The following is a 21,727-nucleotide window of genomic DNA, read 5'->3' as shown; positions in this document are numbered from 1 at the left end:
CGTGTGTTGTCTCCAAGCTATACCAGCTTCCAGCATCTGTGTAAATGACTGACCTTTCTTAGGCTTTGGCTGGCAAACCTCTTCTGTAATGGTTCCTTGTCAAGCATGTTGGCCTGGGGCTTTACTCTGGAAAAGCAGGTTCATTTTGTGTACTGTCCTCCTTTCAGACAGACATCCAAGGGGATCATATCCACCAGCAAATAAGCGATGCAACTGATGCAGATTACCAAGATCTCTTTGTCCCATCTGTAGAAGAACGAGTGGTTTTCCCATTAATGCAATGAGAATTCCCATTAATTAATGAGAATCCACTGATTTATTTGGTCTTCACCTGTTGGATGTACAGGCTTGCTCTAGTTTCTTCTTTTTGAATTATCTTAAATTATCTTAAGTATATCACCTTTTGGTTTGAGGCTCCTCTGAAACACCACATGGACGTTTCTCTTAAATGTGTTGGATCAAGCTCAAAGGGCACAAAACGTTTTTCATGAGCATTTGCCTTAGGCGTGTGTTGCCACACAACTTCCTTGCTGCTAAACATCACCAGACTGAAAATTATGCCTGGATCTCCCAGGTTTTGGGCTTGGAACTGAGCTGTAAAACTCCTGTACTTGGGGAAGGTGGGGGTTGTTGCTTGCCCAAGCTGAGCAAAATAGTAAGCCCAGAAGCACTGGCAGATGGGGCAGTTCAGCAGTGCCCTTGGCTCTCTGCCCTGCCTGCCTGCTGCCCCAGAGTTAAGCAGCACCTGCCTTCATTGCTGTGCTTCCCACCATGGTAGTTTGTCCCTGATGTGAGGACAACAGTCTCCAAGGCTCAGAGTGCAAGGCAGGCGGCCGGGAAGCAGCAGCCTGATCGGCTGCTCCGCTTTAATCCCTGCCGTTTGAGCCAGCAGCCCTTGCTGCCCGCGGCACTGCACCAAATGTTACCGGGCTTAAGCAGAGCGGGGGAACATTGAAGCCCAACTTTTCATCACGTTTGTGTCTGCTAATCTCTGCACATGCCTCTGCTTGTTAGTATCAGGCTTATTAAACCTTTGTTTTCTATTCCTGGATCTTAAAATATCAATTCCAGGTTAGTTGACTCATTCTTGAACCACTGCAGCTTGTCCCGTGCCTTATTCTGCTTCCTGAGGAGTTGGCCAGTTATTTGGCATTCTCACCTGGATCTTCACTGCTCCCCTAGTCTATTGACTGGATTTGTACCTGCTTAATGTGACCAGTCCAACTGTAGGACTTTTCTGGCATTTCTCATTTTGCCGACCCATAGAAGTGGAGTTGGATATGCTCTACACTGATCAAAGACCTTTCTTGGTGTGACACAGAAGTACTTCTGCATCTCCCCCTGTAGTCTGGTTCCTGTTTGAAGTCCCTGGCTGAGGTGTGCTCTGTCCTAGAAACTTCTATTTAGTGTAGCTAAATAGCTTAAGGCTATGGAGAAAGGAGGTGGGAAATCGCACTCCTGGCTGACTTCACTGAGCTGAAATAAGAACAGTGTTGTCAGTTACGGCAGCAAGAAAAGATGCTTTTGCTGGAGTAGCTTATTCTGTAGGCTGGGCTGGCATGAGCTCTTCTGGTAGAAGACCCTGGTTGATGCATCCTCACCCCTGGAAATGAGGGAGGAGTACAAGGAGGCAGAAAACTGCTAAATCTTCCCGAGCATAATTCTCCCTTATTTCATACTTCACATCAAGACACTCTCTGAGTTGAAAACTTAGGTGATTGCTCACACCCTTGGTGAGGTTACAAAAGCCTGGTCCTGCAGATGCTAGTGATGTGGTCCTGCTAGGTTTGCATCTGGAGGCTCCTGAGTGTTCGTAGGGTTGTTCCAAAACAGCAATGCATATCCTCATCCACCAGCCATTTCTCAGCATCACTGGGGAGGGGATGGAATTCAGAACTCATCCTTTTGGTTTCTACACACGCTTCTAGTGTCATATAGGGGATACACTTGATAGTTCCTGCTAGTGAGAGACTCCACTGATTCCTTGCTGAAGGAAGAGTGCTCACACATCCGCAGTATGTTCTTTTGCTGCTTCTGGATTTAATTGTGTTCTGTCTGTATGTAAAATATGCTGGATGTCGTCCTGATCTAAATGCTAACAATATGTTGTTTTTCAGCTTGGTTTTGGGTCGTTTCTTGGAATAATTGGATCAAACTTGATAGAAAACAAAAGGCAAATGGTAAGTTCATTATAAAAACTTTTTTTAAAAAATGACAGTAACTCAAATTTTGTATGTAAAGAGTATTATTTGTTTTCCTAACTCTTCCAGGGTAGTGTTGCATACCTCTTGAGAACTAGAGATGGTTCCTGGCAGCCCAGGAGAACAAGGCTGTTAACCCTGATATTTTTAAATTAAAAAAAAAAAAAAGCTCAAGGAAGCACAAAGTGACTATACACAGTCTCATTGAACTCAGTGGGATTTTTTTAAAGGGTTTGAAATTGAGTGTTTGGAGTTTTCAGGGTAGTCAGTGCTTCACAGACTCATACCCAGTGCTTTTTCTGTTGAGCTATCACAGTATGTGATACATAATATGGTAAATAACATAAACATAATACATTTATTTTAAATCTTTTAAAATAAATTCTTAGAGGCGTGGGGCTCTGCAAAAGTTCCTTTTGGCCACTTTCTATTCTAAGCAAAGGATAGAGAAGAAGATCAAGCAGGTGGTGTAGCAGCCAGCCCGGAGACTGGAGGTGAAAGCCCTTAGAGGGCCCAGCAGAAAGTCCTTCCTGAGGACAGGAGTGCTCAGAGCTCTCTGCTCTAGATATGCCTAGAGAAAAGTCACTCAAGATACCGACATGATGAAAAGCATGAAGACTGGTGTAATTGAAAAGCAACCAACTTCTCCAGTGTTGCTGATTAACATGCGTGTTGCTGGTCCTTGTTTCCAAACACCTCTTCAAATAGGAAGGAAAGCCAAGAAACTTTGCATGCTGTAAAGCAGCAGTTGGGGACCTGAGGAGCACAGAAGACGCTGGCTAGACCAGATGTGCGGACCACAGCGCTCTCTGGTTCACTCCTCATGCTGCAAGGAGGCTTTTGCATGCTGGGGCTGAGCAGCTGGTGTCTAGGCAGGTCTGTGGCGTCCCATCCCATGGGAGCAACGTTCAGAAGAGAGCAGGTGGGCAGTGAACGTGCAGATAGCACAAATCAGATGAGACCAGCGCTGCTGGTACGATATGATCATAACTGAGCTTGTGCTGGGGTACGAGGGGGTCTCTCTGTGCAGTGGGGACAGAGCTGGCCCGGATTACCCCCTTTGGCAAGCACAGGAGACTTGTGTGGACCTGGCTGGGTCTCTGATGGCCCCTAAGCATGTCTTGCAGACGCTGTTTCACAAACCTCTCATCTTCCTGCCTGTGCCTGAAGGTAGGGGCTGTAGTGCTTGGAGGTGTCAGTAACAGGGCTTAGGGTAGGGGGAAGTCTTTTGGGAGAATTTAGCAAAAGGTGTGGGTAGCGAGAGAGACTGAAAGAAGTTGGTACCTGATGTGGTCCCAGCAGGCTGTCGAGCTCAGTCTTTCCTAGCCTGTTTTCTCTGCTTGCCGTGTGTGGCTGGCTAGAGGTAGCATGTGGGGAGGTATGTCCAGCTCCTGGAGCGCTCTGTGGGCATGCCTGCCTCCTGCCTCCGCTTGGCTCTCCTGGGAGAGCGGCTGCAATCCCTCTTGTAGTGGTTTAACCCCAGCCAGCAACTAAGCACCACGCAGCCACTTGCTCACTCCCCCCACCCAGTGGGATGGAGGAGAGAATCAAAAAAAAAAAAAAAAACCAAAACCCAAAACTCATGGGTTGACATAAAGACAGTTTAATAGGAGAAAGGAAGAAAATAATAATAATGATAATAATAATAAAATTATAACAATACTACTAAAAGAATTAGAATATACAAAACAAGTGATGCACAATGCAATTGCTCACCACTCGCCGACTGATGCCCAGTTAGTTCCCAAGCAGTGATCCATCCCTCCCGGCCAACTCCCCCCAGTTTATATACTGGGAATGAGGTCATATGGTATGGAATATCCCTTTGGCCAGTTGGGGTGAGCTGTCCTGGCTGTGTCCCCTCCCAGCTTCTTGTGCCCCTCCAGCCTTCTTGCTGGCTGGGCAGGAGAAGCTGAAAAATCCTTGACTTAGTATAAACACTACTGAGCAGCAACTGAAAACATCAGTGTGTTATCAACATTATTTTCCTACTAAATCCAAAACATAACACTATACCAGCTACTAGGAAAAAAATTCACTCTATCCCAGCCAGAAACCAGGACACCCCTCCCCGGTGGTTGCCCCATGCTCTGGCAGCGAGATCTCTCCAGCCTTCCTTGTATGAGGTTGCACAGGGCCAAGGGGGGATCGTGCTGTCCCCGCAGCCTGTCCTGCTGGCCTAGCGCTGCTGCCTGCTTTTGCAGGGATGGAGCTGCCTCTGCGGGGGAGCTCAGGGATCAGACTAGCAGGGTGTGCTGCTGACCAAGGCTAGGGCACATTTGCCAAGCTGCAGAGGGAGTTGGGAGAAATTCCTGCTTGTCCTAATCCAGAGGCTGGGCTGGGCTGCCTTGCCCTTTGCTTTGCAAATAGCGTGCTCCCTGCAGAGCAGGTGGGAGAGGGTGAGGCAGACCCTGTAGGAGAGGAAAACTGCCTTTCCGACAGTCAGACAGGGTGCAGGGGAGGTGGGTTTGTTGTTTTCACCCTGGCTCTGCAAGAGCAACATGTCCTGTTCTTTCTGTCCTAGCAGGGTTTCCAAGCCTCTTCCTCATCATGTATTAGCAGCATGTCAGGGTCTGGTTGAGCAATGACCATGTTATGGCAGTCCTGCGTTCTTCACAGGAGTGCCCATGAGTGACAGCATGGCTCTGACTTGATTTGTTTGTTTATTCTGAAGAGTCCTGAGTAGCCCGTGTTTATTCTTTTCATCTGTCTCTCATTTTGTGTCCTAAAAAGCACGCGTGACCCAGCTTTGCAGGGATTGCGTCACTGGTTGGCAGCTAGCGTGTCTCTGCCCTGACCGCAGAGAGGACATGCAGTAGCTGTCACTTATGTCCCTGTGCTTTAGTCACATCTCCTCCTTGCCCAGGAGCACTTTACAGTGGCAGCTTTGTCCATTACATGTTTCCGTAATACCACTGGCAGTGCAGGATTTTTTTTTTTTTTTTTTTTTTTTAATCTTCTGTCAACTTCCCCAGTGTCCTAGTTTGCTAAAAGGCAGTCTTGGTGTTGCTTGTTACGCAGTTGCTCCTCAGTGATGGCAGGAAGAGCTAAAAGCAACTTCTGCTGCCATGTTCTTGTGTACGTGTTTCTGCCCGTAAGGTGGCTGGGGAGCGTGAGGAGTCGAGCAAGCCAGTGTGGCTGACGGGGAGAGCTAACCTGAAGCAGCACTCCTCACTTCTCTCCAGCCTGCCGACAGGAATAGACCCTTCTCGTTTTTCCCACCCGAGCGTATTGGCTTTCATGCTGTGTGTCTGCACTTCCCACTTGTCAAGGTAAGGGAGAGCTTTCGTCCCCCCAGGGAGGGCCAGCTGCCCAGCGGCGCTGCCCGCCTGCCTGCCAGCGCTGCCTGCCAGCCAGTGCTGCAGGCAGCTCTGACTTACACCCGAGCTTCCTGCTCAGCAGTTTTCAAGTGAGAGGAGTCAGCATTCTATGTGCCTTTGTGACAGTCGTCCATGCCATGGAAAAGTAGTAACCAACAGCTTCGCAGCCTATGTGTTGCTGGACCATGGCCTAAAGGGAACCTCAGCCCAGGACACTCCTGCTTCGTGGTTCCTGCACTATCTGAACCCAGTTTGTCTGCTCTTGTTCGAATGCTGCTCAGTGTGGCTGACTTCAGCAGGAGTTAGATGAGCGAAGACTGATCACTAATACCACACAGCTCTTGAGAGGGACTTCTGCTTGCTACAGTAACAGTATTGTCAACCCCAAATCAAAAATCTTGTTGGCAAATCATGAGATTAGTTGAAAACCGTGGGATTTTTAAAATAAATTTGTATGGTTTTATTTGCTGTTTGTTTATCATGAATTCTCAGTGTTTGGTTTTCAGGCTTTTCTTTCTCCAGCTGAGAGAGAGGAAACTGTGTGTAAATAAAGTAAGCAAACCCATTTCTAACACCAGATCCTTATATCCTAGTGGGGCTGTTATGAAAGTATCATCATTAACCTTGTATTATTTTAAATAACCATATTAGCAGCTCCTATCTGCAATCAGGGGCGACCGACAAATACCCTAATTGTATCTGTTTAGTGTTTGGCTCACTTCCTATCTCCAAGGGTCATGCTATTTAGGGAGAATATCCTCTTTTATGTATGTATGTATGAAACAAAGGACAGTACAGAGAAAAACTAAACTTGCTACAAAATAACCTAAGCCATAAAACCTATTTCTTCCACCGAGACTTTAAGAAGCTGTGCTTTCTCCACTTGTGTGGTTTCACTGGTTGTGGTAGTGAAACAGGGTGACTGCTGTAATGGATAGTGCAAGTTGTGATTCAGATGTGGCGAAGGTGTGGGTCTGAGTGGGGAGGAAATGCTGGTGTTTACAGCTGACAAGAAACAGGGTCCCAGCATAGGACCTGATCCTGGAAAACTTGTCACCTGCTGCCATCTGCAAGTACTTTGTGGCACAGCATCTAATATTCCAGTAACAGGTTGTTACTAGAGACCATGACTTGTTTGTATGGTCATTGGGTTAATTTCACAGTCTGCTCTATCTACTACTGCAGTTTTTATTTGCAGTAGGACAGTGTACGTCTTGAATACTTGTCTCATCTAGAAAACCATTTTATTTTCTCTCATTTTGAAGCTAACTGAAGTAAGCAATTGTACAGGGACCATTTCCACTGTCCCAAGTGAGCCCTCCTGCATCTCCACTCATTGCTCAGGCTGACCTGGTCTGCACGTGGATGTTGCTGGAGGAAGGTCTGTTTTCACTGAGGGAGGTTTAGATAGAAACAGGGTGATTAACCTAAAGATCCTGAGGTACTTTAAGAATGCACATAGGATCCTTCTGGCTTGTGTTTGTGAAGGGGTTTGGCTTGTCTTTCTGAGATCTGGATCCTCGTGCAGTGGCAGGCACCAAGGTCTTTGAGCAAACTCAGCACCTGGAGCTTTAAAACAAACATCTCCGTGCCAGGATACCTGAGGTATCTGTCAGTACTGGCCAAGCTAACTGTTATTTTTGTATTTGTGCTATTAGTGATTTTAACTACTGCTCAAAGCTCCCGATGACCAGAGTCACCTTTGTACTTGTGGAGAAGCAGTTTTTAACAGCTGCCAGCGACCAACACTTGCAGGCTGTGCTCACTGGAGTGGAAAACCACCAGGGAAAAACCCACTAAAGCTTTCAGTTCTTTAAATGGAAATACTGCTGTTCCCCAAGCAACATCTTTGTGAACCTGTCTGTTTGAATGCCGTGCTTGCCCTTCCTCCATGGCCCTGTCGATATCCCTGATGTGCTTTGGCAAGGGGCATTGGGATCAGTATTGGGAGCTCTGTGTGTGATGAGCTGGTCTGGAGCCCGCTGGCAGTGGCTGAGCTGCTGCTCAGGAGCGAGGAGAGGGGTTGTGTCAGCACTCGTGCATGGTTTCCCCAGCTGAGCACTGGCTCTTTGGCAGAGGTGGTGTTTAAAATGGCGTAGTGGGAGTAGAGACTTTGTTTCTCATACCTGGGTTGGGGTTTGAGTATTTCTGGTTTGCCTTCTGAACGCTTTCACCCTAATTTTAAGAATGGGCACGATGCGGCCAGCGGAAGAGGATTGGACCTGTCTGACTTCCCTCCTTGAGCTGAAGGTGGACATCTCTCTCCTGGCAGCTCCCCCAAGCCAGGGGGAGGCCCTGTGGGCTGTGCTCGCCGCAACCCAGCACCGAGGAGCCCAGCCAGGCTGCTGTGAGGGTGTACAGCACCGATGGCGTAGGCTGGTCACCTGTCTTCTGGTCTCACGGCTTTGTGCTTATGCTTGCATGAAAGCGTTGTTTCCTGAAGGCGCAGTCCCACCAGAGAGGTTGGCACACAGCAGTCTCCTGTGTTCTTACAGCCTGGGAAGCGTTCACAGGAGCCGCTCCCCACAGCATTCCAGGATGGGGAGAGAAGAAATCCCCTCCTTTCTCTCCAGGGAAGAGTTAAGGGCAGCAGCAGCCAGAAGAGGAGGTGTATCCTCAGCCTAAGTTTAGCGCTTTGGAGTCATGGAAAAACCTGCATTACAACATCAAGTCCCCAGAGAACCAGTCTGGCAGAACGCTCCTACTCCTGCCGCCTTGCAGGAGCAGACGCTCTCCTTTGACACGCACATCCCATTGCCTTCAATGAGACCAGTCTGTGCAGCCTGGGCAAACATTTGGGTCATTGATTGCTTGAGGGCTTATTGACTGTGGTTTACGTATCCTCGTGGAGGGGGCACGAAATGCTTGGTTGTGGAGAGGCAGATGATACTTTGCTTTGTTTTCCTTTCTCAGCTGGTCGCATCGATCGTCTTCATCAGCTTTGGCGTGATTGCTGCGTTCTGCTGTGCCATAGTAGACGGTGTCTTTGCTGCCAGACACATAGTAAGTGCTTCCAGGAAAACACAGGTCCTGCAATGCTTTTACTCTAGGAAAACAAGTGATGGTGTCTGTAATCCCGTATCAGGCCACATCAAACCCTGTAAATGTATGTCATGTGCTGAATACTGTTCTAAATCATAAACTTTAGAAAAATGTATTCTAAATCATAAACTTTAGAAAAATGTATCAGTTTTTCAAAAATATTTTGAAATTAGCAGCAAGCATTAAGATCTTAAAACTTTGCTTTAGTTTTTTTGTGTATGCTTTATGTGTTTACTGAGTCTCAAAACTGTAAGATGTAATGTGAATTACAGCTATTGCCAAGGGACAATATATGAGCAGTAACATCTATTGTATTTTAAATGTTAGCAGAGGTAGTTCTTAATGCTGATTGAACCACTGGATGTTGTAGTAGAATGAAGCAATGCAATACGAAGCTCATTAAAGTGTTACATTATAAACAGGAAGCATTTGCAGGAGGTTCTCAGTTTCCATTCGATGACTTAAAAAAATATGAGCTACTGCTGTCATGACCAATCGCTAGTACAGTGGGACATGCAAAAGCTTCAGTTATTAGTATAGAAATGAAAAAACACAATTCCATTTCAACTTTTTAATTGAAATTTATAACTGCAAACAGATTTTTGTCCCGCAACTCTGCAGTTTGATGACTTTTTTTGAAATTTTTGGCAAAATGGGATTAAAAAGACAGATTTGGGGTTTATTTGTGATCAGAATGAAAAGGATTTTCAGAAGGTTAGAATTACCCATGAAGCAGAAACTCCCTGTGTCAGCTGGCTCCCCTTTCCTGCCCCTGAGTGTTCCAATGGTAGAAAGACGGCTGGACGGCAGGATTTGCTGACAGAGCAAAGGGCAGCTCCGCTCAGCTGCGTGATAGGTCTCCGTCTGTCTGGATGCAACCAGCAAGTCTTGGCCATCTCTGACCCCCCCCTTGCGAGGGCATGTGAAGCATTAGCTTTGATAAAAAGGTGAAGCTCCTTTGACTGCTGATCCTGGCCGTGTGGGTCTGAGCCCTGCAGACTTGCTCTGGGATTTTTAGGTGCTGACCTCATGGGTTGGGTGATGGCAGGAGCTGGCATCTCCTCCCGGCTGGCCCCGGGGATGTCTGCGTGTCTGACGCAGCCAGAGCTGAGCAGTTGGTATGACAAGAGCTCTGGTTTCTGCCTCTTGATGAACGGACGTGCTTTTGGCCTCGCTTCACCCCCTAACAGTCCAAAAATGTCACCGTCTTGCTGGAGACGTGCTCCTGCCACGCTAGCACATAGCGTTCCCCCTATTGCCTGCTGCTGCCGCTGCCCTGCCACCCCGCGCTTTGGATCAGACGCCCAGAGAGCAAGTCCGGCTGCTCCTGGGAAGGGCTCGTATCCAGCGTTGCTTTCCCTGAGGTTTTGCCCTGGGGACCAGGCTGCCCCAAAGTGAGACGTTAATGCATGTTTGCAGGCTGAGCCATTGGTAATCCTCCAGAGCTTTCCCACAAGTCACTTGAGCCCAGAAAGACAAATTTGCCAGCAATTTAATGAGAAATTGTTATGATTCAGCATGAAGAACACTCGGAAACACGTCAGGCAGCCCTGGGGTGTGTCTGGGGGGATGAGGAATGAATCATTCAGTTCGGGGTGGCCACCCTCACCCAAACGAGCCTGGCTTAAGAGCCTGCTCCTCCTGTGCTAGCTGCAACAAATACATGTCTCCAAGGACCAGGGTTAAACATCACCTGGGGCTGGGGTGGGGGGCTGCCGTGGGTGGGGATGTTGCAGAACAGCCACTGTATTGAGGTGCTGATGCGAGAGCAGGGTCTCTCTAAAGCCTGGCCCCTTTCCCCAGACCAGCTAGCTGATTTTGATTTCGCTGCAATGCTAAGGCTGGTGCTTTTTCGTCGGCAGGATCTGAGGCCGCTGTACGCAGGGCGATGTCAGTACTACTCCAAGAGTACGACCCCACCAGAGGTGAGAGCAGGTTCAGCTGTGCTGTCTCCATGAAGGGGCCAGCTTCATGGTGCAGGTGGAGGAACCTGCTGCCAAGCTGCTGCTCCGGTGTCCCGGAGGTTTGCGAAGCGAGGAGGGGGTGGGAGGCTGGGCCTGGGGCAGGAGCGGGGTGCTGGGAGGACTCAAGGAGTGAATTCCTCCACACTTGGTACTGCCTCATTAGTGAAGGAGCAGGTGGAGAGGAGGGGATGGGGGACAGGAAGATACACCAGTTTCTCTAGATCTTCAGCTGCACATTCATTACAGGAGCAGGGTGGTGTGTTAAGAGTTCAGACAGCAGTAATTTCTGTGGATACGAGCAACATATACCAGCTTCTGCACCTCTGCTGTCTATTGTCTTCTCCAAAGAGAAGCCCGTTGGGGACGGATGTTCCTGCCACACACTGATAGTGTGTGTGGACATCTTTGGCTGCCTTTGCTGTGCACTGAGAGTCTCTCTGAGATTTCCTCACAAGTTCCCAAGTAGTTTTGAATAACCACTATATTCCAAATTAAAATGCTTGCTTGAGGTGCAAAGTAAGTACTACCCGGTGCCACTGGTGGGGTCCATTCTCCTTTCAGCCCAAAGACTGTCCATGCGAGCTTGGGTGTTATTACCCACAGGCAGACAATGAACCGCTTTAGTCAGTTATTCACCAATATGGGAATCTTGCTCTCAGTTTGTATCATCCTATCGACAACTCTTTGCTCTGAGTTGCTGTGTGGTGAGGAGTGTTAGTTCAACAAGGTCTTGGCTGCATGTAAGAGTTGCACAACCCCCTTCCTATGCAGGCACATGCTTATCTATGACTTCCCCATGGTGAAAGGAAACGCTGGTCTGTTCTAGCCTAGTGTGTCTTTATTCCAGTATAACTGTGTACTTTGTAGGAGCTGTGCTGCAAGATAAGGAAAGGAAAATCTGCCTGGGGCTAATCTGGAGATCAGTGCAAAATCTACATGTACAGCAGGCCAAATAGCAGCAGAAACCGTGTTTGGTGATTATGTCCTTATGTGCTTTATGTATTTTTTCTGTGTTCACACAGGCAATCTGTCACCCACAGCGCCGTGCACCTTGCACGCCGAAAATAAAAACCAACACCTGCTTCTGCTGTGACCTGTACAACTGTGGAAAGTGAGTAAGCTAAAAATACCATTCCTGGCCGTGGGAAGGGCGAGCAGTGGTCGTGCTGGTTTGCAGGTGTCTGAAGGGCCAGGATAGGGCAGGAGCAAAGTATCAGTTAATGACAGCTGTTGTGGGAAGGGATCTTAAGCTGTAGTTGCTAGCCACGAGGACTCCCAGGCAAAAGATAACCAAGTAAAGGGGTGTATGAAATACACTAAAGCCATCCCAGCTACGGGTGAGCATGCTCTGGGCCAGCCCAGCTGGAAAAATGAAGAGGGTGGGAGTTTCCATTGCTTCCATGCTTGGTGCCTTCCCCAGTTTTTCCCCTATTGAGTGTCCCTTGTCCTAACACCTTCCTTCTCTGTTGGCACTGCTCGTTAGCTGGGTTTTATTTTGTTTTAGAATATTGAAGATGTAAAAACCGGGACGCTGTTCTTCCTCACCTTGTCACCATTTCATTCCCCACCCTGCTAACAGGGAGGAGAGTTCGCAGGCTGGTGCCACCTGCATGTTCATAAATCAGTGTCCTCTCTGCCCAGTGAATATCTTTCATAGTCACGAGAGGTTGGAAGGTGTACCAGCACTGTGCAAAGATGAGTCAGAAGGGTGGTTACCAATCAAGAACCACTGCATAGTGATCACACCATCATTAGATCTGGCTACTGTGCCTAAGCCAACTTAATTTACAGCATGCGCTGCTTATATCATTTGGAGTGCCTAACGTGTGTCAGCAAGAAATTAATAAATTGATTTTTTTAGTGCTGGCTCTTGCCTAGTGCTGTTTCAGGCTTAGCATTTCTCACAGTACTTGTTGGGCTGGCCCCCACTTAAATCATTGACTGCGGTGGAGGAAGATCAAAACTGCTGTTGGGAGAGGGTGGTTCTGTGTGCTGGGAAGGGTAATCCCTGGTCTCTGTAGGACTTTGTTTCTGTGGAAGCCACTGCAGAGCGGTGAAGCTCACACTTTCCTTTGACACTTTACAGAACACGATCCCTTTTTACTAGCTCAAGAGAGCGATACACAGAGAAGTGATTGAAATAGAAAAATTTGTAACTTTTCTGTATCTTTTTTTTTTCCTTTTTCTCCCCCCCTCCCACCCGTCAGGCTGGTTCAGGGTCCTGCCTCTGACCCATTTTCCCCTCTCTGATATAAGATATCAGTTGTTAACATCTCAATCTTGCTTAGTACCACACAAGTGTTCTGCACTGAGGAGGTGCTGGTTCTTTTGGGATCCGAGGAAGAAAGTCATGGATGCTCAAGGCTGGTTAGCTCACATATTTTGTAAAGGATGGAAATTATAGAAAAAGTGACAGCAATCTTGCATCCCTCCTGATGCTGGGAACCCCGGCTGTGGCAGCATTGGACGAGCCCCTTCCTGTTGATAAGTACATGCTGTACTTATCTGTACAATGCTGAATGTTCTCAGTGGTGCACCAAGGCTCGCTGACAGCTTTACACTCTCACACATCTCCATAGGAACGAGCTCTTGCAAACAGTACATACAGGTTGTATTGTTAAAGGCAGTCACGGTATGTGCTCAGGTTATACAGAGGTCATGCAGGCTGACGTACAGGTTTTTACAACCTGTGGTTATGCTCTGCCTCGATTCTGCTTGAAATCCCTGCCTCCTTGTTGCAGTGTCTTCTGCAGTGGCCCGCTACAACAAGATATGGAAAAAAGGAAAGGAAGAAACCGAAATTGAGTAATGAGGGAAGGAGGGTGGCTCTTGTGAAAGGGGGCAGGTTCCTGCAGGCCTTGCAGAGTCTGCTGGGAAGCTGAGCCTGGATCTCCTGCTTCTTGGCCTTAAATATGAGGCTGTTCTTCCCCATTTCCTCAAAGCCCTTGTGCAGTTTGAGCCTAACCCCATACATGAGCTGGGAGATAAGTCATTCATAAGCCCTTAGTATTGTTTGTCCCTGATAAATACGTTTTCTTAAGGGGAATTTGCTGTAGCCCACTATATCTGGTAAGTTATGCCGAAGGCCAGCCTATTCCCCCAAGCGGCAGTCAGAGCAGTCATTACTGAAGAATCCCGCCTGTGAGACTCCAGCCCACATGTTGCAGGAGCCGCTCTTCCCTTTCCAAAATAATGACCTAAGTGTATTCGACTGAGTTTTCTCCATCTCTTTTCTGTATGTGGAAAAGCTTAAAAATGTGAGCAGAAAGACCTCTCTCTGCCAGGTCCCAGGGGTCCTGCCAGCCCGTGCCGTTGTAGAGCTGCAAAGGGCAGGCAGCTGGAGCAGAGCAGCTGAGTGGGATGAGCTTTGTGGCCAAGCCCTGCGGTGCCGGGAGGCCAGCTGTGCTCTCCTCTGCCTGTCCCACCCAGCTGCTCTTACGGCTGTGAGAAGCAGCCAGTGCTGCCCTGAGGGGCAGCTGCTGCTCCTCGGGGCACGGACTGATTTCCCTGCATAATTCCAAGACCGGTTTGTCCTTGGGAAGCCTCCAGGATCTCTGTGGAGATTTCAGATGATAGAAGTAAGAGGCAGATTCAGACTCAAGATCATTTGGGTGTTGGCAGGCCTTGCGGGACTTGTTTCACAACAGATCAAGCCGTCTTCTGCCGTTGTCACGCAGAGAGATTTCAGATGCCGCAAGCATGGGATCTAGCAGGCTTTATCCCCACTCCCTTGGTAGTTAGGTCCAGGCTATCATTAAATTGCAGAATGCATTTTACTGTCTAGCAGAAGTGCTTAGGTTTTATGATGTGTGGTTCATTTTTTTTATCATTATTGTTGGTTTTTTTTCTAATCTAGCAGAGTAGAGATTTCTGGAGGCTACTATGAATACATTGATGTCAGCAGCTGCCAGGACATCATCCACCTTTACCACTTGCTTTGGTCAGCAACGATTCTGAACATAGTGGGGCTATTCCTAGGGATCATTACAGCAGCGATACTTGGAGGCTTTAAAGACATGGTAAGATGGTACCAGTTTCTCTGTGCATTAAACGAAACACATCAGGCAAATTGCCTTTTCAAAATAGTCATGAAAACAGCTATTGGTATTTCAATGCAAATGATCTATGCATCACTGCAAAATAGCTGTAAGGAGAAAGTGGAAATGATTCACTTTTTTGATCTGGTGTCACCACCTGAACACAGAAAAGATGAACAGAATTGGGAGATTGTATTTTCAAAACAAACCTCAGAGGTGTTGGCAATACTGGAATGAATAAAAATAAGCTCTTTCTTAAAAATGGATCTTCCTTTTCATAGCATTGACCTTCTCCAAGGAAACGTGTGGTAGTTGCTCATGAATTGTTGATTTTATAGCAGTAGTAGGGTTCTGAGCTTTACAGACTGTTTAAGCAGCTGTGTTAGGCTGAAACTCTCCATCTAGTTTCTTCATGGTGCAGAATCTAAGAGGGTGAACTGGGGACCAAAACCAGGTGAAAGATTGCAAACTTCAGATAATGAAAAAAATGCTGTTCTGACAACGTGAGCTTTGAAATACCCTCACTTAACCAGGCTGCCTCTTACCTTCCACACAGTTTCGTTCTGCAGAGGACAAATCAATGGGGATAACTGAACATTCAACAGATAAATTTGGGGCTTTTTTCGGTGTCTTGTGACTCATTTGGAATAATACAAAATGAGACACCCAGAAAAGAGCATTTGTTGTCCTGGCAATACATTTTTCTTACAAATAAATCTTGGGGCCCTGTATTAAGGGTGCCTTATTTTAGAACTCTGAACTTTCCTACACTCTTTTCAGACTCACCAAGATCTTCCCAAACAAAACAGGATACACACTCCCAGCTGTGCATCATGGCATTTAGAGATTTGATCCACACCAGACAGCCTGTAAACCTCTGCAAAAAAAGATATATAGAAGTGTCTGTGAACAGCAGTATGAGAGGAGTTGAAATATGCTGATCTCAAAATGCACTGAACAACAGAATAATCAAAATTAATGGATTCTTTCTCCTACTTGTGAAGATGCAATCTGAACAGTTGTTTTGTTTGAGTACTGGCGTGCACTGGGCTATTACCAGCTTGTTCTGTGGAATCTGAGAGGAAACAATAGGTGGCTGAGGAATGAAATGACCTCAGGACTTACCTGCTGCCTAAGAGGAAACCGGATTGCCAGTTGCTAATTTGAGAGAGTTGAGCTCTAAAGACACACAGTGCTCCTTTAAATCATTTCTGCTTTCATTCAGCTGTCAGCTTTCTGTGACTTGGTTGGTAGCCTGAGATTCTCTTCTTTTTGTTGTAACAGACTCCTTCCCTCCCTACGCTGAACTGTACGGTTGAAAATGCACACCCTTCGGTGTCCTACTACTCAAGGCCACAAGTGACATCTTATAACACCTACTACCACAGCACTCCTCACCTGCCTCCCTACTCCGCATACGACTTTCAGGTAGGGAACATTACAGGATGTTTTCTTGTTTAGCAGCAAGGTTAAATCCAGCCGGTCTGCAGGACTCTGGAGGCCTGTCTTCCTGTCATTCACACAGTTTAATTTTCCTGTTCCTGCAGAGAATACCAAATCTTTCCTACTAGGCAGTGCTCTCTCTTACTAAGGCACTGTTTTCCTGAAAGCTGTCCTTGAAGAGAAGGCAACAGAACCTGCTGCCTGCCTCCCCCGTCCTTCACTGGTAGAGGCCACATTAAAAATAGGCATTGCCTCTGGAACACGCAATGCTCTGAGGACAGAGGCAAAGCGAGGTGTTCAGGTGCTACTTTTTATTAGGCCAACTGCTATGTCTGAGAGAAACAGATGAGCTTTTGAAAACAAGCTGTTTGAGCTCCTGAAGACACGTACTGACTGAAAAGCTCTTCTGTTGTGTATTTTTTCAACACGCTTCAGCTGGTCTAAGAATGGTCCCTGCAGACATCACCTTCCTCTTCTGAGTTGTGGAGCTGTGCTGTTGGAAATGGTGATTTCATGTGAACCTTGTTGTCAACATCAGCTTTCACTTGTTGAAGCAGATGAGGACATTTCCTCCTCAGTTCTTCTGTCAGGTGGATGTTACCACAGTGATGTTAACTTTAACACATGTTACCACAGTGATGTTAACTTTAACACATCATACGTTTTCTTTGTAACCATCAGGGCTGGAGACTTTTTTTATTAACAGGAGCTTAAGGTCTTGGACATCAGCTAAGAGGTGTGCTCTGTGATAGCCACCGTTTCCCTCACGCATTAGAGGTAACATGAATCTAAACCTTTCTGGTTTGACTGCTAGTGCCACTAGACAACACTGTTGTCAGGGCTTCCTAGAAATATTTGAACATTTACATCAGAATTTCTAGGACTTATTTATACAGATTGGTGACTCATTTTTGAGATTAATGCAACCTGGGACAGTCAGTAGTGTTGTATAACTTTTTACAGTTACAAAAATGCCAACCTCGGCGCATACGAAACCAAGCTCTGCTGCGAAGTCCTCTTCTCAGCTGCTTGGCTGGTACTAAGCGCTGTTTAACTCGGGGTTTGTCTGTATTGCAGCCACAGTACCAGCAGAGAGCTCAGCATGGGTGGATTTGCCCTGCTTTTCAACTAGAAGTACTGCTGGGGCTCTGCTAACGCTTACAGCTCAGCTGGACAGATGAAAGTCTCTCTGTGTCTCACTGCTGTGAGCACAGGTGTTGGCTTAGGAGCCAGCACAAAAGCTGGGCATAAATTGAGGTAATCTAAATTTAAAATAGCCAAGTCTCTCTTTCCAATGCAATTCCAAGTCTAAGCCTTGCTTATCTTCCAGGGAACTTGAGGGCCTGCGTGAAAGCATTAGCTGAGGCCTCTAGCTGTGGAGACTCTCTTGCCTTGAGCCCTGCTCTGACCCGAGCAGTGTCTGTACCACCCTGACACCTTCTCCCCTGCCATCCTACAGCACATGGAGCAAGCCCAGCCTTGCCTCTCAAATCCCTTTTGAAGGCTGCACTCCCTCTGGTGCAAGAATTGGCCAAGTCAGTGCTTCCCACTCATCCCACACATCTTTCACAGGAAAAAAAAAAAACAACACTCCAGAATTTCTGAGGAAGCCTGTGCCCCTGCAAGAGCCTGGCTTTCACACATAACTCTAAAACAGAGACCCAGCTCTCTGGTTTTTGGAGGAGCACAAGCTGATGGGTGTTGCAGCAGCCACCGCTTGTGCCATGGCACACTCCACCCAGCCGGTTGTGGTGAGGAAGGCAGCAGGCCCTTGCAGTGGGCCATGACGGGAACTGGGCAGGAGGAAAGGGCCCTGGTGGAAGTAGTGCCAGTATCTTACTCCTCACTTGATGTGCTTGGTTGGGGGCAATGGGATGAGAAGGTCTCAGTCCTGCAGCATTTTGACTTCTGCAGGCCATGAGCCATGTTTGGCTCTGATGAGAGAGCGCAGGTGAGCGGTGGCCGCCTCTGCCTTTCACCCCCCGTCGAAAGAGGAATGAGTGCCATCTGCCCAGCCACCAGCTTCATTAACAAAGCCAGGCTGCTGCCTGCAGTTGGTGCGAGCCAGGCTTGCAGCCACGGCAGCTCTCCTCCAGGACTCGTGGCTGTGGCTGAGGCAGCTGGGCACAGGCGTTTTGTAATGGTGATAACCCAGGGCTGCGTTTGCTAATGAGTGCCGCCACCATGTCGCTGTGGCAGTGCCCTTCCAAAAGTCTTTGCTGTCTGGGGGCTCCCACGCATTGGGCTTTAGGTGAACTGGGACGTGATAGAAGAGCTGTTGCGTTGTTTGAAACGGGAACGGTTTGTATGGCTTTCTGTGAGGTCCTCAATGAGCAGGCTGGGCTTTCGTGGTCTGTATATCCACTTACTAAACCATCACAGGTTGGTGTTAGGGGAGTGAGACAAAAAAGATGCTGTTTGAAAACAACCTGCTGTTACTGCGGAGTCCATCATCCCTCCACCCACCGAGGTAAAATCACATGGTCGCCTCCGACCTTGTACGTGGTCACCACTGCATACAGCTCTGCCTCGCCGCCCCTGGCACAGGTCCCTCGGCATGCACTCCCGTGCCCCTTGCAGCACGGTGCAGATCCTCCTCACGCTTCTGTCTCTGCCGGGGCTTTAAGCCGGGCACATTTGGGATTTGCAGTCCGTGCCTGCAGCCGAAGGGTGGTGAAGGGTGCGTGGTGCCTGAGCGCCAGAGCAGAAAGGTGCTCTGCTCCAGCGTGCCGGTGGCACGGCCAAGCGCCATCCAACACTGCTCGCTCTGCAGGTGGCTTGTTCAGGTGGGCCAGATGGCCAACAGCAGCACAGGGCACAGCATGACTGTCGGGGATAAAACCACGGTGTATTAGTGGCCAGAGGAGCGAATGCAAGTGACTGTATTTTATTGCCTGTTTGTCTGGCCTGTTTCTGGAGAGAACACAGCCTGTGTGCAGGTCTCTGACAGCGCCAGCACCGTATGACTTGAGGCTTTAGACCTAAGGTATTTTTGATAATGAAGGTATTTTGGAGAGCAGAAATTAATCTTCAGGCATGCACAAATTTTGTTTCTCCACCTTTTCAAGCTTTTTACTTACTGAAGGAATAAATGATTTTGTTATCATTAATTTCTGGGGGTTTTTTATTTGTGATGAAGAGAAAAAGTAGCGTAAAAAGAAATTATCTGCAGCTTGTTCATTGTTGCTACGGGCTGATGTTTGAAACCCAAGATTTGAAAGAGACTCATCAGTTTTCAGTTGTCCAGCCTCTGTGAAACGCACCAGGTACACAGAAGTGATGAGAAAGAAAATTTTTTATTTTTTTTTTTTTAATGCATTCTTCAGTTTTAGGTCTAAAGAGTCTCATTATGCAAAACTGTTACTTACAGACTGTGCTTACCTTGAATGCAACAAGTTATTTGAATATTTATTTGTATGTACATATGTTTTGCAATAGTGAGCCTTGAAATGTTGATTTTGCACTGCTTGGTAATGAAGTATCGCTTTGCCAGGGTCCTTTACATTAAGAAGTGGTTACATTACAGCATTCTTGCCGTCTCCCTGCAGCATTCCAGTGTGTTTCCAGCCTCCACTCCTTCTGGCCTCTCCGATGACCCCCAGTCAGTGTCGCCATCTCCCAGCTATATGTGGTCCTCTAATGCGCCGCCTCGTTACTCGCCACCGTATTTTCCACCTTTTGAAAAGCCACCACCTTATACACCATAAAGAATGTGGGAAAGAAGAAAAAAATATTTGCCATTGAAATAATTGTGAACATTTTGTATTTATATTTTACTGTGGGAGGGAGCAGGAGGATAGATACAGAAGATAATTGCAAATACAAATATTAGATTGGACTGTTCTTTCTTGCGAGACTTATTTCAGAGGTTTAACAACGGAGTATGAGGAAAGGGACTGCTGATGTTTTGCAGTGTCGGTGAGTAGCGGGTGACCTAAATTCCAGCCTCCTTGTTTTACCGCGAGGTTCATGTAGTCCTTGGTTTTTAATAAAGCGATACAACACAGATAGATTCTGGTCTGCCTTACTCCATCTTGTGCCAAGCTGAAGTAAGGGTAGCCAAGATCGACAGTTGCTGGAGAGTATCAGTCTCTTTAAGGTGAGGGTGCTTGCAGACAGCTCAACGCTTGTTTTGTTTGGCCTTGGGGTTCCAGTTGCTGCGATTTTTGGGGGCCACAGAACCTAGCTCATGTCACTTGTTGGTTACAGCCTACACACTGGAAAAATCTTGGGGGGAACCGCAACAGTGTCTCAAACTTTAATGCTAATGAAAAGAGATAACGTCATAGGATATTTTCATGTATGTCTAGCAAAACAATTGGAATCTTGCTTTTTTGAGGGGAAAAGCTTTAATAGGCAAGCTGTTTTTATTTCAGGATGCTTCTTAAGATAGAAGGTGAAATGGAGTTGTCTCTCTGAATTCTGTGTAAGTAATGCTGAAGTCAAACAGTTTGGGTGGTTGCACTGCCTAAATCTTCCTTGTATTCCTATAAAGAGCATCAGGAACTGTCCACAAGTCACTGAAACAGTGCAGTGAAAACTTTTTTTTATTTTCCCCCTTTCTGTTTGGTTGGGAATTTTTTTTTAAGCTTGTACTTCTAACTTTTTAAATGGACTGAATCAGCACCCTGAATAAGCACTGGTTTAGTAGCTGTATTATGGGCTGCACATAAGGAATATCCACTACTAGTTCTCCAAGATGCAAGTCTCACATGGATAAAATTCAACACCCTGTAATATAGGATGAAACTGATAGGAGTTTGCAATTATTGTTGTGACTTTCATTTAATCTTCAGCTGATGACTGTGCTGATTGATCTAGATTCCAACAGATTTTGCATGCATCGTGCATAACAAAAGGTCAGCTTTGTTATGTGACACACTGTCCTGTAAAGTGTGGTTCTACTCCAGGAAGTGATTTCAGATGAGTGTTCAGATCTGAGCTGCTCAACCTGAGCGTTCTCAACTGCTTACTTCAGGGATAAAAATAAGGTACTGACTTTTTACTCCTTATTTCCTAAAGATTTAATTTCCTTGGCATCAGATTGTTGACCCTAATCCTCAGTTGTCTACCTTTACTTTCAACTGATGCAGACAAAAAGGTACCTAAGAGCTAAATTTGGCTTTCAGAATCTAAAAGTGGAATACATGGGGGGGGGGGGGGGGGGGGGGGGATCCAGTTGGATTTTAAACTGTGGCATCTCTCTACTTTTAATCTAAAAAAAAAAAAAGAAATACTGTCAACATGGAAAACAAACACTGAAGTATCTGATCTCACTTTTCAAAGTATACCCACACTTTATAATGCTGTTTTTAATCCTATGCATTTGCAAAGCCTTTAGGCTAGGCTATGTGTTAACCTTATCATTTCCACTGTCAAATACTAATCAGTATATTAATAAGCTAAAGGATGACACTGTTTATCCAGAAGCAAGTGTAACTTTTCTCCAGTAACAAAGAAAAATAAATGGCTGGAGAAAGGAATACACCTCATGGGATTTAAAGCAGTAGTGTATGCAGAACACATCCTAGTGACATTTTGTTTTACTACAGATTGTTGAAGTGCAGCTCCTATAAATTTGCATACTGGACATAAATTTATATACTAGGGCGTCATCCACTTTATATTACATTTTCCTGGATTAAATCTTGACAAAGAGATCACGGGCAATTTCAAAATAGACCGTACTTCTTCTGATAAAACTCCCCACAAAACTACAA

At 46.7% G+C, this 21,727-nt stretch overlaps 1 protein-coding gene across 2 annotated transcripts in view; it reads left to right on the top strand.

Annotated features, from left to right (window-relative positions):
* Positions 1 to 21,154, top strand: part of TMEM255A (transmembrane protein 255A) — a 28,231-nt gene extending 7,077 nt beyond the window's left edge. The window contains exons 3-9 of one of the 2 annotated variants that reach the window (XM_050901649.1): positions 2,118 to 2,180; positions 8,435 to 8,524; positions 10,426 to 10,488; positions 11,550 to 11,638; positions 14,387 to 14,546; positions 15,849 to 15,992; positions 19,556 to 21,154. In XM_050901649.1, coding sequence (XP_050757606.1) covers positions 2,118 to 2,180; positions 8,435 to 8,524; positions 10,426 to 10,488; positions 11,550 to 11,638; positions 14,387 to 14,546; positions 15,849 to 15,992; positions 19,556 to 19,714 — 768 coding nt within the window. In that variant the 3' untranslated portion in view covers positions 19,715 to 21,154. Of the gene's footprint in view, positions 1 to 2,117; positions 2,181 to 8,434; positions 8,525 to 10,425; positions 10,489 to 11,549; positions 11,639 to 14,383; positions 14,547 to 15,848; positions 15,993 to 19,555 lie in introns of both variants that reach the window. The other variant, XM_050901648.1, reaches the window with a different exon arrangement.
* Positions 21,155 to 21,727: the final 573 nt, after the last annotated feature.

The sequence above is a fragment of the Gymnogyps californianus genome, chromosome 9 (assembly GCF_018139145.2).
Source record: "Gymnogyps californianus isolate 813 chromosome 9, ASM1813914v2, whole genome shotgun sequence".
Lineage (NCBI taxonomy): Eukaryota > Metazoa > Chordata > Aves > Accipitriformes > Cathartidae > Gymnogyps > Gymnogyps californianus.
This window is presented reverse-complemented; position numbering and strand designations above follow the sequence as displayed.